This window comes from Salmo salar, unplaced genomic scaffold (assembly GCF_965601325.2).
Source record: "Salmo salar unplaced genomic scaffold, fSalSal1 ptg000645l, whole genome shotgun sequence".
NCBI lineage: Eukaryota > Metazoa > Chordata > Actinopteri > Salmoniformes > Salmonidae > Salmo > Salmo salar.
In genome coordinates, this window is record NW_027675450.1 from 366,935 (window position 1) to 385,000 (window position 18,066).

At 46.6% G+C, this 18,066-nt stretch overlaps 1 protein-coding gene and 1 long non-coding RNA gene across 2 annotated transcripts in view; one reads left to right on the top strand and one right to left on the bottom strand.

The window, feature by feature from the left end:
- Window positions 1-18,066, bottom strand: part of LOC123724029 (glycine receptor subunit beta) — a 54,795-nt gene that overhangs the window by 24,429 nt on the left and 12,300 nt on the right. The window contains exons 4-6 of the mRNA XM_082972306.1: window positions 16,753-16,820; window positions 11,479-11,705; window positions 8,487-8,569 (exon numbers count right to left, since the gene is read on the bottom strand). Of these exons, the coding sequence (XP_082828432.1) occupies window positions 8,487-8,569; window positions 11,479-11,705; window positions 16,753-16,820 (378 nt within the window). The remainder of the gene's footprint in view (window positions 1-8,486; window positions 8,570-11,478; window positions 11,706-16,752; window positions 16,821-18,066) is intronic.
- Window positions 1,552-3,838, top strand: LOC145876912 (uncharacterized). Its single transcript, XR_014391563.1, has 3 exons — window positions 1,552-2,581; window positions 3,090-3,531; window positions 3,664-3,838. It is a non-coding gene; the product is annotated as an uncharacterized LOC145876912 (long non-coding RNA).

Sequence of the window (18,066 nt, forward strand, 5' to 3'; positions counted from 1 at the left end):
CATGTCTTGGGGGTATGATATAAAATGCTAACCTCCCCTGTTATTGTAATGGTGAGAGGTTAGCATGTCTTGGGGGTATGATATAAAATGCTAACCTCCCCTGTTATTGTAATGGTGAGAGATTAGCATGTCTTGGGGGTTATGATATAAAATGCTAACCTCCCCTGTTATTGTAATGGTGAGAGATTAGCATGTCTTGGGGGTATGATATAAAATGCTAACCTCCCCTGTTATTGTAATGGTGAGAGATTAGCATGTCTTGGGGGTATGATATAAAATGCTAACCTCCCCTGTTATTGTAATGGTGAGAGATTAGCATGTCTTGGGGGTATGATATAAAATGCTAACCTCCCCTGTTATTGTAATGGTGAGAGATTAGCATGTCTTGGGGTATGATATTTGTGCGTCTGTAACTTTTCTCACTCATCGTTATTCATTCATGGTTATCCGTAATCATGCTAGCATCCATATTAATGTAGAAGTGTTTAGAAGCATATTCTAATGCCCCTTTGGCAGAAATTACAACTGTGACTTTTTCTTGGTAAGTCTCTAAGAGCTTTCCACACCTGGACTGTGCAATATTTGCCCATTATTAGTAAAATAATCTTCAAGTTCTGTCAAGTTGGTTGTTGGTAATTGCTATACAGCCATTTTCAAGTCTTGCCATAGATTTTCAAGCTGCTGTATGTCAAAACTGTAACTAGGTCACTCAGGTATATTCAATGTTGTCTTGGTAACCAACTCCAGTGTAGATTTGACCTTGTGTTTTAGGTTATTGTCCTGCTGAAAGGTGAATTCATGTCCCAGGGTAGATGTGGCCTTGTGTTTTAGGTTATTGTCCTGCTGAAAGGTGAATTCATGTCCCAGGGTAGATGTGGCCTTGTGTTTTAGGTTATTGTCCTGCTGAAAGGTGAATTCATGTCCCAGGGTAGATGTGGCCTTGTGTTTTAGGTTATTGTCCTGCTGAAAGGTGAATTCATCTCCCAGGGTAGATGTGGCCTTGTGTTTTAGGTTATTGTCCTGCTGAAAGGTGAATTCATGTCCCAGTGTCTGGTGGAAAGCAGACTGAACCAGGTTCTCCTCTAGGATGTTGTTCTGTGCTTCATCTCCCAGTGTCTGGTGGAAAGCAGAACCAGGTTCTCCTCCAGGATGTTGTTCTGTGCTTCATGTCCCAGTGTCTGGTGGAAAGCAGAACCAGGTTCTCCTCTAGGATGTTGTTCTGTGCTTCATCTCCCAGTGTCTGGTGGAAAGCAGAACCAGGTTCTCCTCTAGGATGTTGTTCTGTGCTTCATCTCCCAGTGTCTGGTGGAAAGCAGAACCAGGTTCTCCTCTAGGATGTTGTTCTGTGCTTCATGTCCCAGTGTCTGGTGGAAAGCAGAACCAGGTTCTCCTCCAGGATGTTGTTCTGTGCTTCATCTCCCAGTGTCTGGTGGAAAGCAGAACCAGGTTCTCCTCCAGGATGTTGTTCTGTGCTTCATCTCCCAGTGTCTGGTGGAAAGCAGATGAACCAGGTTCTCCTCTAGGATGTTGTTCTGTGCTTCATCTCCCAGTGTCTGGTGGAAAGCAGAACCAGGTTCTCCTCCAGGATGTTGTTCTGTGCTTCATGTCCCAGTGTCTGGTGGAAAGCAGAACCAGGTTCTCCTCCAGGATGTTGTTCTGTGCTTCATCTCCCAGTGTCTGGTGGAAAGCAGAACCAGGTTCTCCTCTAGGATGTTGTTCTGTGCTTCATGTCCCAGTGTCTGGTGGAAAGCAGACTGAACCAGGTTCTCCTCTAGGATGTTGTTCTGTGCTTCATGTCCCAGTGTCTGGTGGAAAGCAGAACCAGGTTCTCCTCCAGGATGTTGTTCTGTGCTTCATGTCCCAGTGTCTGGTGGAAAGCAGAACCAGGTTCTCCTCCAGGATGTTGTTCTGTGCTTCATCTCCCAGTGTCTGGTGGAAAGCAGAACCAGGTTCTCCTCTAGGATGTTGTTCTGTGCTTCATGTCCCAGTGTCTGGTGGAAAGCAGACTGAACCAGGTTCTCCTCCAGGATGTTGTTCTGTGCTTCATCTCCCAGTGTCTGGTGGAAAGCAGAACCAGGTTCTCCTCCAGGATGTTGTTCTGTGCTTCATCTCCCAGTGTCTGGTGGAAAGCAGAACCAGGTTCTCCTCTAGGATGTTGTTCTGTGCTTCATCTCCCAGTGTCTGGTGGAAAGCAGAACCAGGTTCTCCTCTAGGATGTTGTTCTGTGCTTCATGTCCCAGTGTCTGGTGGAAAGCAGAACCAGGTTCTCCTCCAGGATGTTGTTCTGTGCTTCATGTCCCAGTGTCTGGTGGAAAGCAGAACCAGGTTCTCCTCCAGGATGTTGTTCTGTGCTTCATGTCCCAGTGTCTGGTGGAAAGCAGACTGAACCAGGTTCTCCTCCAGGATGTTGTTCTGTGCTTCATCTCCCAGTGTCTGGTGGAAAGCAGAACCAGGTTCTCCTCCAGGATGTTGTTCTGTGCTTCATCTCCCAGTGTCTGGTGGAAAGCAGAACCAGGTTCTCCTCTAGGATGTTGTTCTGTGCTTCATGTCCCAGTGTCTGGTGGAAAGCAGACTGATCCAGGTTCTCCTCCAGGATGTTGTTCTGTGCTTCATGTCCCAGTGTCTGGTGGAAAGCAGAACCAGGTTCTCCTCTAGGATGTTGTTCTGTGCTTCATCTCCCAGTGTCTGGTGAAAAGCAGAACCAGGTTCTCCTCCAGGATGTTGTTCTGTGCTTCATGTCCCAGTGTCTGGTGGAAAGCAGACTGAACCAGGTTCTCCTCCAGGATGTTGTTCTGTGCTTCATCTCCCAGTGTCTGGTGGAAAGCAGAACCAGGTTCTCCTCCAGGATGTTGTTCTGTGCTTCATCTCCCAGTGTCTGGTGGAAAGCAGAACCAGGTTCTCCTCTAGGATGTTGTTCTGTGCTTCATGTCCCAGTGTCTGGTGGAAAGCAGACTGAACCAGGTTCTCCTCCAGGATGTTGTTCTGTGCTTCATGTCCCAGTGTCTGGTGGAAAGCAGACTGAACCAGGTTCTCCTCCAGGATGTTGTTCTGTGCTTCATGTCCCAGTGTCTGGTGGAAAGCAGAACCAGGTTCTCCTCTAGGATGTTGTTCTGTGCTTCATCTCCCAGTGTCTGGTGGAAAGCAGACTGAACCAGGTTCTCCTCCAGGATGTTGTTCTGTGCTTCATCTCCCAGTGTCTGGTGGAAAGCAGAACCAGGTTCTCCTCCAGGATGTTGTTCTGTGCTTCATCTCCCAGTGTCTGGTGGAAAGCAGAACCAGGTTCTCCTCTAGGATGTTGTTCTGTGCTTCATCTCCCAGTGTCTGGTGGAAAGCAGAACCAGGTTCTCCTCCAGGATGTTGTTCTGTGCTTCATCTCCCAGTGTCTGGTGGAAAGCAGAACCAGGTTCTCCTCCAGGATGTTGTTCTGTGCTTCATCTCCCAGTGTCTGGTGGAAAGCAGACTGAACCAGGTTCTCCTCCAGGATGTTGTTCTGTGCTTCATGTCCCAGTGTCTGGTGGAAAGCAGAACCAGGTTCTCCTCCAGGATGTTGTTCTGTGCTTCATCTCCCAGTGTCTGGTGGAAAGCAGACTGATCCAGGTTTTATTCCAGGATGTTGTTCTGTGCTTCATGTCCCAGTGTCTGGTGGAAAGCAGACTGAACCAGGTTCTCCTCCAGGATGTTGTTCTGTGCTTCATCTCCCAGTGTCTGGTGGAAAGCAGAACCAGGTTCTCCTCCAGGATGTTGTTCTGTGCTTCATCTCCCAGTGTCTGGTGGAAAGCAGAACCAGGTTTCCCTCTAGGATCTTGTCTGTGCTTCGCTCTATTCTATTTCTTTATACCCATAACGATGCAGCCACCACCATGCTTGAAAATATGAAGAGTGCTACTCAGTGATGTGTTGTGTTGGATTTGCCCCAAACATAAAATTTTATATTCAGGACATTACGTTAATTTCTTTGCCACATTTTTTGCAGTTTTACTTTAGTGCCTTACAGTGGCTTGCGAAAGTATTCACCCCCTTTGGCATTTTTCCTATTTTGTTGCCTTACAACCTGGAATTAAAATTTATTTTTTGGGTGTTTGTATCATTTGATTTACACAACATGCCTACCACTTTGAAGATGGAAAATATTTGTTTTATTGTGAAACAAACAAGAAATAAGACAAAAAAACAGAACTTTAGTGTGCATAACTATTCACCCCTCCAAAGTCAATACTTTGTAGAGCTACCTTTTGCAGCAATTACAGCTGCAAGTCTCTTGGGGTATGTCTCTATAAGCTTGGCACATCTGGCCACTGGGATTTTTGCCTATTCTTCAAGGCAAAACTTTTCCTACTCCTTCACTTTGGATGGGTTCCGCTGGTTTACAGCAATCTTTAAGTCATACCACAGATTTTCAATTGGATTGAGGTCTGGGCTTTGACTAGGCCATTCCAAGATATTGAATTGTTTCCCCTTAAACCACTTAAGTGTTGCTTTAGCAGTATGCTTAGGGTCATTGTCCTGCTGGAAGGTGAACCTCTGTCCCAGTCTCAAATCTCTTGAAGACTGAAACAGGTTTCCCTCAAGAATGTCCCTGTATTTAGCGCCATCCATCATTCCTTCAATTCTGACCAGTTTCCCAGTCCCTGCCGATGAAAAACATCCCCACAACAGGATTCTGCCACCACCATGCTTCACTGTGGGGATGGTGTTCTCGGGGTGATGAGAGGTGTTGGGTTTGCATCAGACATAACGTTTTCCTTGATGGCCAAAAAGCTCAATTTTAGTCTCATCTAACCAGAGTACCTTCTTCCATATGTTTGGGGAGTTTCCCATATGCCTTTTGGCGAACACCAAATGTGTTTGCTTATTTTTTTCTTTAAGCAATGCCTTTTTTTCTGGCCACTCTTCCATAAAGCCCAGCTCTGTGGAGTGTACGGCTTAAAGTGGTCCTATGGACAGATACTCCAATCTCCGCTGTGGAGCTTTGCAGCTCCTTCAGGGTTATCGTTGGTCTCTTTGTTGCCTCTCTGATTAATGCCCTCCTTGCCTGGTCAGTGAGTTTTGGTGGGCGGCCCTCTCTTGGCAGGTTTGTTGTGGTGCCATATTCTTTCAATTTTTTTTGTAATGGATTTAATGGTGCTCCGTGAGATGTTAAAAGTTTCTGAGTCCAGAGCACCTATTATGTGACTTGTTAAAAATGTTTTACTCCAGAATTGATTTACTTGCCATACAAAGGGGTTGAATACTTAACTCAGAGACAAGATTTGAATATTGCTGTCCATTAACCTGTTAGGGCTAGGGGGCAGTATATCCATTAACCTGTTAGGGCTAGGGGGCAGTATATCCATTAACCTGTTAGGGCTAGGGGGCAGTATATCCATTAACCTGTTAGGGCTAGGGGGCAGTATATCCATTAACCTGTTAGGGGGCAGTATATCCATTAACCTGTTAGGGCTAGGGGGCAGTATATCCATTAACCTGTTAGGGCTAGGGGGCAGTATATCCATTAACCTGTTAGGGCTAGGGGGGCAGTATATCCATTAACCTGTTAGGGGGCAGTATATCCATTAACCTGTTAGGGCTAGGGGGCAGTATATCCATTAACCTGTTAGGGCTAGGGGGGCCGTATATCCATTAACCTGTTAGGGCTAGGGGGCAGTATATCCATTAACCTGTTAGGGCTAGGGGGGCAGTATATCCATTAACCTGTTAGGGCTAGGGGGCAGTATATCCATTAACCTGTTAGGGCTAGGGGGGCAGTATATCCATTAACCTGTTAGGGCTAGGGGGCAGTATATCCATTAACCTGTTAGGGCTAGGGGGCAGTATATCCATTAACCTGTTAGGGCTAGGGGGCAGTATATCCATTAACCTGTTAGGGCTAGGGGGCAGTATATCCATTAACCTGTTAGGGCTAGGGGGCAGTATATCCACTAACCTGTTAGGGGGCAGTATATCCATTAACCTGTTAGGGCTAGGGGGCAGTATATCCATTAACCTGTTAGGGCTAGGGGGCAGTATATCCATTAACCTGTTAGGGGGCAGTATATCCATTAACCTGTTAGGGCTAGGGGGGCAGTATATCCATTAACCTGTTAGGGCTAGGGGGCAGTATATCCATTAACCTGTTAGGGCTAGGGGGCAGTATATCCATTAACCTGTTAGGGCTAGGGGGCAGTATATCCATTAACCTGTTAGGGCTAGGGGGCAGTATATCCATTAACCTGTTAGGGCTAGGGGGCAGTATATTCATTAACCTGTTAGGGCTAGGGGGCAGTATATCCATTAACCTGTTAGGGGGCAGTATATCCATTAACCTGTTAGGGGGCAGTATATCCATTAACCTGTTAGGGGGCAGTATATCCATTAACCTGTTAGGGGGCAGTATATCCATTAACCTGTTAGGGCTAGGGGGGCAGTATATCCATTAACCTGTTAGGGCTAGGGTGCAGTATATCCATTAACCTGTTAGGGCTAGGGGGCAGTATATCCATTAACCTGTTAGGGCTAAGGGGCAGTATATCCATTAACCTGTTAGGGCTAGGGTGCAGTATATCCATTAACCTGTTAGGGCTAGGGGGCAGTATATCCATTAACCTGTTAGGGCTAGGGGGGCAGTATATCCATTAACCTGTTAGGGCTAGGGGGCAGTATATCCATTAACCTGTTAGGGGGCAGTATATCCATTAACCTGTTAGGGCTAGGGGGCAGTATATCCATTAACCTGTTAGGGCTAGGGGGCAGTATATCCATTAACCTGTTAGGGCTAGGGGGCAGTATATCCATTAACCTGTTAGGGCTAGGGGGCAGTATATCCATTAACCTGTTAGGGCTAGGGGGCAGTATATCCATTAACCTGTTAGGGGGCAGTATATCCATTAACCTGTTAGGGCTAGGGGCAGTATATCCATTAACCTGTTAGGGGGCAGTATATCCATTAACGATTCTTAATGGTTATAAATGTGTATCACTGGTGGTGCAGCCAACTACAATAACAACACTATATAAATGTATATATATCACTGGTGGTGCAGCCAACTACAATAACAACACTATATAAATGTATGTATATCACTGGTGGTGCAGCCAACTACAATAACAACACATATATATAAATATGTATCACTGGTGGTGCAGCCAACTACAATAACAACACATATATATAAATATGTATCACTGGTGGTGCAGCCAACTACAATAACAACACTATATAAATGTATGTATATCACTGGTGGTGCAGCCAACTACAATAACAACACATATATATAAATATGTATCACTGGTGGTGCAGCCAACTACAATAACAACACATATATATAAATATGTATCACTGGTGGTGCAGCCAACTACAATAACAACACTATATAAATGTATGTATATCACTGGTGGTGCAGCCAACTACAATAACAACACTATATAAATGAATAAATATATATCACTGGTGGTGCAGCCAACTACAATAACAACACCATATAAATATATATTTATCAGTGGAGTCTGCTGAGGGGAGAACGGCTCATAATAATGGCCGGAACGGAGCAAATGGAATGACATCAAACACCTGGAAACCATGGAAACCAATGTGTTTGATGTATTTGATACCATTTCACTAATTCCGCTCCAGTCATTACCACGAGCCCGTTCTCCCAAATTAAGGTGACACCAACCTCCTGTGATATATATATATATATATATATATAGAGAGAGAGTGTGTGTGAGTCTCTGTATACACTGAGTGTACAAGACATTAAGAAAGCCTTACCTAATATTGACTTGCAACTGCACCCTTTTGCTCTCAGAACAGCCTCAATTCGTCTGGGCATGGACTCTACAAAGTGTCGAAAGCGTTCCACGAGGGATGGTGGCCCATGTTGATTCCAACGCTTCCCACAGTTGTGTCAAGTTGGCAGAATGTCCTTTGGGTGGTGGGCTATTCTTGCTGCATACAGGAAACTGTTGAGCGTGAAAAACCCAGCAGCTTTGCAGTTCTTGGCACAAACCGGTGCACCTGCCATCTACTACCATACTCAATTCAAAGGCACTTAAATATTTGGTATTGCCCATTCACCCTCTGAATGGCACACATGCACAATCCATGTCTCAAGGCTTATAAATCCTTCTCTAACCCGTCTCCTCCCCTTCATCTACACTGATTGAAGTGGATTTAACAGGTGACATCAATAAGGGATCATAGCTTTCACCTGGATTCACCTGGTCAGTCTATGTTGTTGAAAGAGCAGGTGTTCCTGATGTTTTGTACACTCAGTGTACATGAATATTGTGTGTGTCTCTCTGTGTGTGTGAGAGTGTGTGTGTGTGTGTGTGTGTGTGTGCACACGTGTGTGTGTGTGTGTGAGTAGGTGTGTGTGTGTGTGTGTGTGTGTGTGTGTGTGTGTGTGTGTGTGTGCGTGCGTTAGAGAGAGAGGTGTGTGTGTGTGTGTGTGTGTGTGTGTGTGTGTGTGTGTGTGTGTGTGTGTGTGTTAGAGAGAGGTTCTACGTACAGCTCTCCAGTTGCATCTTGCAGAGCTGTGTGTCCATGGGGAACAGAGTGAGGTCCAGAGGGCAGGACAGAGTCACTGATAACCTGAACACACACACAGACAGTCACTGATAACCTGAACACACCAGACAGTCACTGACAACCTGAACACTCACTGATAACCTGAACACACAACAGACAGTCACTGATAACCTGAACACACACACAGACAGTCACTGATAACCTGAACACACCAGACAGTCACTGATAACCTGAACACACAACAGACAGTCACTGATAACCTGAACACAACAGACAGTCACTGATAACCTGAACACACACCAGACAGTCACTGATAACCTGAACACTCACCAGACAGTCACTGATAACCTGAACACTCACCAGACAGTCACTGACAACCTGAACACTCACTGATAACCTGAACACTCACCAGACAGTCACTGACAACCTGAACACTCACCAGACAGTCACTGGGCACACATAGGCACCTACCCTGGCAGACAGACAGGTGGGCAGGCAGGTAGGCTGGCAGGCTGGCAGGCAGACAGGCTGGCAGGCAGGCAGGCAGACAGACAGACAGGCAGGCAGAAAGGCAGGCAGGCAGAAAGGCAGGCAGGCAGGCAGGCAGTAGTGATGTGCAGTTTGCGAACTATTCGTTCTTTTTAAATGACTATTTTTACTGACTTGAGAGTCACTCAGACATTTTAGTCCTTCATTGCTCCAACCACTAAACTGTCTATCATGTGCGTGCAGAATAGATAATGCATGGAGAAGAGAAATACATGTTTTGAATTGATAACCTAGTGTAAGAGTTAGTGCAATTCATTGATTATTGAATGTTATCAATGGACACAGCTTCATAGAAGCGAAACAAACACATGCCTCTGCTCAACACTCAACACTCCAACTGGAAACCGAAACGTTTGGGGGACTGCTCAACACTCAACACTCCAACTGGGAACCGAAACGTTTGGGGGACTGCTCAACACTCAACACTCCAACTGGAAACCGAAGCGTTTGGGGGACTGCTCAACACTCAACACTCCAACTGGAAACCGAAACGTTTGGGGGACTGCTCAACACTCAACACTCCAACTGGGAACCGAAACGTTTGGGGGACTGCTCAACACTCAACACTCCAACTGGAAACCGAAGCGTTTGGGGGACTGCTCAACACTCCAACTGGAAACCGAAACGTTTGGGGGACTGCTCAACACTCAACACTCCAACTGGGAACCAAAACGTTTGGGGGACTGCTCAACACTCAACACTCCAACTGGAAACCGAAACGTTTGGGGGACTGCTCAACACTCAACACTCCAACTGGGAACCGAAACGTTTGGGGGACTGCTCAACACTCAACACTCCAACTGGGAACCGAAACGTTTGGGGGACTGCTCAACACTCAAACTGGGAACCGAAACGTTTGGGGGACTGCTCAACACTCCAACTGGAAACCGAAACGTTTGGGGGACTGCTCAACACTCCAACTGGAAACCGAAACGTTTGGGGGACTGCTCAACACTCAACACTCCAACTGGGAACCGAAGCGTTTGGGGGACTGCTCAACACTCCAACTGGAAACCGAAACATTTGGGGGACTGCTCAACACTCAACACTCCAACTGGAAACCGAAACGTTTGGGGGACTGCTCAACACTCAACACTCCAACTGGAAACCGAAACGTTTGGGGGACTGCTCAACACTCCAACTGGGAACCGAAACGTTTGGGGGACTGCTCAACACTCAACACTCCAACTGGGAACCGAAACGTTTGGGGGACTGCTCAACACTCAACACTCCAACTGGGAACCGAAACGTTTGGGGGACTGCTCAACACTCCAACTGGAAACCGAAGCGTTTGGGGGACTGCTCAACACTCCAACTGGGAACCGAAACGTTTGGGGGACTGCTGCAGTTCGAACAATATTGAGCTTATCTTCCTGGTGACAGTCAAGTATTCCGCCAAGAGTCGTTCATAAACCAGTTTGGTTGGGGCCGCATCTAGACCTCGTTTCAAAGCTATAAAGAAATAATTGTATTTGTATGCCTAGCAATCACAAATGTATCATGTTGGAAGCACACTTTTGGAAGCACACAAGTCTCAGTCACAAATGACATAAGCCCCCATAAGACTAAGAGTTTTTAGGTCATCGTTTGCCGGTAGGGGGTTCTGCAATCAAATTAACAAAATTAGTCTAAATATTTGTCATTTTGACTGAACAAGTTGATAAGATCTCAGTCAGTAAAAAGAGTCAAACTTCCCATCACTAACTAACTAGGCAGTCAGACAGACAGACAGACAGACAGACAGACAGGCAGGCAGGCAGGCAGGCAGGCAGGCAGACAGACAGACAGACAGACAGACAGACAGACAGACAGACAGACAGACAGACAGACAGACAGACAGACAGGCAGACAGACAGACAGACAGACAGACAGACAGGCAGACAGACAGGCAGGCAGGCAGGCAGGCAGGCAGGCAGGCAGACAGACAGACAGACAGACAGACAGACAGACAGACAGACAGACGAGACAGGACAGGCAGGCAGGCAGGCAGGCAGGCAGGCAGGCAGGCAGGCGAGACAGACGAGACAGACAGACAGACAGGCAGGCAGACAGACAGACAGACAGGACAGGCAGGCAGACAGACAGACAGACAGACAGGCAGGCAGACAGACAGACAGACAGACAGACAGACAGACAGACAGGACAGGCAGGCAGGCAGACAGACAGACAGACAGACAGACAGACAGACAGACAGACAGACAGACAGACAGACAGACAGACAGACAGACAGACAGACAGACAGACAGACAGACAGACAGACAGACAGGCAGGCAGGCAGGCAGGCAGGCAGGCAGGCAGGCAGGCAGACAGACAGACAGACAGACAGACAGACAGACAGACAGACAGACAGACAGACAGACAGACAGACAGACAGACAGATGAGACAGACAGATGAGACAGACAGACGAGACAGACAGACAGACCTCATGCTGATGAGAATGTCTCCGTTCCTGAAGATAAATAACAGGATGTTGTCTTGCGTGACGTCATGGAAGTTGGCGTGTTTCTCGTTGGCGAAGAACAGGTCTGGTTTCCACAGACACTGGAATATCTTGGGGTCCACCGTCAGCGCTTCTCCTTTGAAGTCCGCCGGGAGCTTCAGCCTCGGGTCGTTCCACCGCTGACGCAGGAAGATGTTCACACGGTAGTCCTAGCAACAATCAATCATTTGTTAGCACACAGCCAATTAAACCCCTTAGACTCAACGTTCGCTCCCCACATGGAAATCAAAATTAGCATAATAATTAAAATCCCTCCCCAAAATCTCTTTCTGTTTAATTAAGCGAGATATCTGTCTCAATCCACCACATCCCTATGTCCACCAGATGGCTTCGACGGATGTCTAGCCCGCATTCTTCATATTCGACGCAGTCTTGGATCATGGACCTTACCACCGGCCCTTCCCTCTTCACTCTTTGTTTGTAGGCGGGGAGGAGCTAAATGGAGTCGTGGTCAGATTTGTCAACAGATGGGAGAAGACTTATAGCATGTAGCAGTGGTCAAGCGTAGACTTTTGGTGTGTTGGGCAGTCAATGTGTTGGACCTCTCACACACACACACACGGACCTCAAATTACTTTTGTTAAAGGCCCCTGTGACAATGAATGCTTCTCCGGGTACGAGGTCTCCAGTTGATTGAAGTAGAACAATGTTGGTATTTTATTTAACTAGACAAGTCAGTTAAGTCAGGATTCCTATTTGACTCAGCCATGAGCTACAGCCTAGCTAGTAGCTAACGTTATTTTTTTTATTTTTTTTATTTAACTATACAAGTCAGTTAAGAACAAATTCTTATTTACAATGACGGCCTACCAGAAGGCAAAAGGCCTACCTGAGGGGAAAGGGGGCTGGGATTAAAAATAAAAATAAATTCAATTAAAATATAGGACAAAAACACACATCACGACAAGTGAGACAACACAACACTACATGAAGAGAGACCTAAGACAACAACACAGCACGGTAGCAACACATGAAAACACAGCATGGTAGCAACACAACATAACAACAACATGGTAGCAACACATGACAACACAGCATGGTAGCAACACATGACAACACAGCATGGCAGCAACACATGACAACACAGTATGGTAGCAACACAACATGACAACAACATGGTAGCAGCACAAAACATGGTACGAACATTATTGGGCACAGACAACAGCACAAAGGACAAGAAGGTAGAGACAACAATACATCACACAAAGCAGCCACAGCTGTCAGTAAGAGTGTCCATGATTGAGTCTTTGAATGAAGAGATGGAGATAAAACTGTCCAGTTTGAGTGTTTGTTGCAGCTCGTTCCAGTCGCTAGCTGCTGCGAACTGAAAAGACGAGCGACCCAGGGATGTGTGTGCTTTGGGGACCATTAGCAGAATGTGACTGTCAGAACGGGTGTTGTATGGGGAGGATGAGGGCTGCAGTAGATATCTCAGATAGGGGAGGAGTGAACGGGTGTTGTATGTGGAGGATGAGGGCTGCAGTAGATATCTCAGATAGGGAGGAGTGAACGGGTGTTGTATGGGGAGGATGAGGGCTGCAGTAGATATCTCAGATAGGGAGGAGTGAACGGGTGTTGTATGTGGAGGATGAGGGCTGCAGTAGATATCTCAGATAGGGAGGAGTGAACGGGTGTTGTATGTGGAGGATGAGGGCTGCAGTAAATATCTCAGATAGGGAGGAGTGAATGGGTGTTGTATGTGGAGGATGAGGGCTGCAGTAGATAACTCAGATAGGGGGAGTGAATGGGTGTTGTATGTAGAGGATGAGGGTTGCAGTAGATATCTCAGATAGGGGGAGTGAATGGGTGTTGTATGTGGAGGATGAGGGCTGCAGTAGATATCTCAGATAGGGAGGAGTGAACGGGTGTTGTATGTGGAGGATGAGGGCTGCAGTAGATATCTCAGATAGGGAGGAGTGAACGGGTGTTGTATGTGGAGGATGAGGGCTGCAGTAAATATCTCAGATAGGGAGGAGTGAATGGGTGTTGTATGTGGAGGATGAGGGCTGCAGTAGATAACTCAGATAGGGGGAGTGAATGGGTGTTGTATGTAGAGGATGAGGGTTGCAGTAGATATCTCAGATAGGGGGAGTGAATGGGTGTTGTATGTGGAGGATGAGGGCTGCAGTAGATAACTCAGATAGGGGGAGTGAATGGGTGTTGTATGTGGAGGATGAGGGCTGCAGTAAATATCTCAGATAGGGGGGAGTGAACGGGTGTTGTATGTGGAGGATGAGGGCTGCAGTAAATATCTCAGATAGGGGGGAGTGAACGGGTGTTGTATGTGGAGGATGAGGGCTGCAGTAGATATCTCAGATAGGGGGGAGTGAGGCCTAAGAGGCTTTTATAAATATTCATCAACCAGTGGGTTTTACGACGGGGAAACAGAGATGACCAGTTTACAGAGGAGTATAGAGTGCAGTGATGTGTTCTATAAGGAGCATTGGTTGCAAATCTGATGGCCGAATGGTAAAGAACATCTAGCCGCTCGACAGCACCCTTACCTGCCGATCTATAAATTACGTCTCCGTAATCTAGCATGGGAAGGATGGTCATCTGAATCAGGGTTAGTTTGGCTGCTGGGGTGAAAGAGGAGCAATTACGATAGAGGAAACCAAGTCTAGATTTAACTTTAGCCTGCAGCTTTGATATGTGCTGAGAGAAGGACAGCGTACCGTCTAGCCATACTCCCAAGTACTTGTATGAGGTGACTACCTCAAGCTGTAAAACCTCAGAGGTAGTAATCACACCTGTGGGGAGAGGGGCATTCTTCTACCCAAACCACATGACCTTTGTTTTAGAGGTGTTCAGAACAAGGTTAAGGCCAGAGAAAGCTTGTTGGACACTAAGAAAGCTTTTTTTGTAGAGCGTTTAACACAAACTCCGGGGAGGGGCCAGCTGAGTATAAGACTGTATAATCTGCATATAAATGGATGACAGCGCTTCCTACTGCCTGAGCTATGTTGTTGATGTAAATTGAGAAGAGCGTGGGGCCTAGGATCGAGCCTTGGGGTACACCCTTGGTGACAGGCACTGGCCGAGACAGCAGATTTTCTGACTTTATACATTGCACTCTTCGAGAGAGGTAGTTAGCAAACCAGGCCAAAGACCCCTCAGCGACACCAATACTCCTTAGCCGGCCCACAAGAATGGAATGGTCTACAGTATCAAAAGATTTGGCAATAAAGCAATAAGTCAATAAAAATAGCAGCACAGCATTGCTTAGATTCAAGGGCAATGGTGACATCATATAGGACCTATAAGGTTGCAGTGACACATCCATAACCTGAGCGGAAACCAGATTGCAGACCAGAGAGACACTATAGACATCAAGAAAGCCAGTCAGTTGATTATTGACACGTTTTTCCAACACATTTGATAAACAGGGCAAAAATAGAAATAGGCCAATAACAGTTAGGATCAGCTTGATCTCCCCCTTTAAATAAAGGATGAACCGTGGCTGCCTTCCAAGCAATGGGAACCTCCCCAGAAAGGAGAGACAGGTTAAAAAGGTCAGAGATAGGCTTGGCGATGATAGGGGCAGCAACCTTAAACTTTACCCCAAAAAATAATCTGGTTCAGATGGTTTAGACCCAAAGTTTCTCCCTGCAGGCAGTCACCTCGGACTCAGTGACCGCCTGCAGGGAGAAACTTTGTAGCGGGGCAGGGGAAAAAGAGGGAGGAGCATCGGGGATAGTCACATTGGAAGGGGTGGGAGATGAGGAACTGTTGGACGGGCAAGGAGGCGTGGCTGAGTCAAATAGGAATCCTGACTTAATGAAGTGGTGATTAAAGAGCTCAGCCATGTGCTTCTTGTCAGTAACAACCACATCATCAACATTAAGGGACATGAGCAGCTGTGAGGAGGAGGGTTTATTCTCCAGGTCTTTAACTGTTTTCCAGATCTTCTTGGGGTTAGACCCACAGAGAGAGATCTGCTCCTTAAAGTAACTAACTTTGGCCTTCCGGATAGCCTGAGTGCATTTATTTCTCATTTGTCTGAACGAGAGCCAGTCAGCCTGAGTATGCGTGTGCCGAGCGATTTGCCAAATGGGATTCTTGAGGTGGAGTAATTTTGTAAGATCACGGTCGAACCAGGTGCCGAACCTGCTTTTAATACTGAACATATCAAAAAATAAGGTCCAAGCGTCTTTCGACAGATGGGATCAAGCTGATTCTATACCATTTACAGAGGCCAGGTCATGAAGGAAGGCTTGCTCGATTAAACTTTTATAGCAAGCGTATATGACAAATCAGGACAGGTCATTTCACTGAGCAGCCTTTATGAACACAGGCTGTAAAACAGTGATCACTAAGGATATGACAGAAAACACCAGACTGGTATTTGTGAGGATAACATCGAGGAGAGTAGACTTTTCTGGGTGTTTGGAGTCATACTTTGTGGGATCGGTAATAATCTGAGAATGATTTAGGGAGTCCCATTGCTTTAGGACTTGGTTTGGTTCAGGTGGTATAAGCATGTCCCAGTTTACGTCACCTAGCAGGACAAATTCAGACTTAGTGTAAAGGGCCAGGAGAGAGTTTAGGGCAGCATTCAGGCTAATGCTGATAGCATACAGTCTAATGGTGGTAGCTTACAGGCTAATGCTGATAGCTAATGCTGATAGCATACAGTCTAATGGAGGTAGCTTACAGGCTAATGCTGATTGCATACAGTTTAATGGTGGTAGCATACAGGCTACTGTTTATAGCATACAGGCTAATGCTGATGGATTACAGACTAATGGTGGTAGCATACAGGCTAATGCTGATAGCATACAGTCTAATGGTGGTAGCATACAGGCTAATGCTGATAGCATACAGTCTAATGGTGGTAGCTTACAGGCTAATGCTGATAGCTAATGCTGATAGCATACAGTCTAATGGAGGTAGCTTACAGGCTAATGCTGATTGCATACAGTTTAATGGTGGTAGCATACAGGCTACTGTTTATAGCATACAGGCTAATGCTGATGGATTACAGACTAATGGTGGTAGCATACAGGCTAATGCTGATAGCATACAGTCTAATGGTGGTAGCATACAGGCTACTGTTTATAGCATACAGGCTAATGTTGATGTCTTACAGACTAATGTTAATAGCATACAGGCTACTGTTTATAGCATATGGGCTAATATTGATAACGTTGGAATGTAGCATTGTTAGCATGCAGAGGTTTTAGTAACTCTGCTCACCATGTTGGTTTCCTGGATGGAGCCAAAACTGTTGATGAACATATTGATCTTGTCTTCCACTGGAACACCTGGAACACACACACGCACACACACACACACACACACACACACACACACACACACACACACACACACACACACACACACACACACACACACACACACACACACACACACTTACATAGTCAACATAAACACCCCCATTCCAGTTTTATTCCAGTGTGTGTGTGTATGTGTGTGTGGGTGTGTGTGTGTGTGTGTGTGTGTGTGTGTGTGTGTGTGTGTGTGTGTGTGTGTTTGTAATTTCTGTGGTCTTGACAGTCATGTGATCATTCCGCTCCACTCAACCTGAGTAGCAGCATATGGCCGTGGCTCTCTCTCTCACACACACACACACACACACACACACACACACACACACACACACACACACACACACACACACACACACACACACACACACACACACACACACAGGCTTGCAGCACTTTCAGTTTATTAACCAAACGGACTCCTTCTGTCCTCCTCCTCTCCTCTCTTCTCCTCTTCTCCTCCTCTCTTCTCCTTTCTCCTCCTTCTCTCCTCCACTTCTCTTCTGTTCTCTCCTCCACTCCTCTCTTCTCCTCCCACTCTCCTCCTCTTCTCCCTTCTCCTCTCCTCCTCTCTTCTCCTTTCTCCTCCTTCTCTCCTCCTCTTCTTCTCCCACTCTCCTCCTCTTCTCTCTTCTCCTCTCCTCCTCTCTTCTACTTTCTCCTCCTTCTCTCCTCCACTTCTCTTCTGTTCTCTCCTCCACTCCTCTCTTCTCCTCCCACTCTCCTCCTCTTCTCCCTTCTCCTCTCCTCCTCTCTTCTCCTTTCTCCTCCTTCTCTCCTCCTCTTCTTCTCCCACTCTCCTCCTCTTCTCTCTTCTCCTCTCCTCCTCTCTTCTCCTTTCTCCTCCTTCTCTCCTCCACTTCTCTTCTGTTCTCTCCTCCACTCCTCCCACTCTCCTCCTCTTCTCCCTTCTCCTCTCCTCCTCTCTTCTCCTTTCTCCTCCTTCTCTCCTCCTCTTCTTCTCCCACTCTCCTCCTCTTCTCTCTTCTCCTCTCCTCCTCTCTTCTCCTTTCTCCTCCTTCTCTCCTCCTCTTCTCTTCTGTCCTCTCCTCCACTCCTCTCTTCTCCTCCACTCTCCTCCTCTTCTCTCTTCTCCTTTCTCATCCTCCACTCCTCTCTTCTCCTCCTCCTCTCCACATCTTCTCCTCCTCTCTTTGTCTCCTCTCCTCATATTCTATCACCTTCTCCTCCGCCTCCTCCTCTCCTCTCTTCTTCTCCTCTT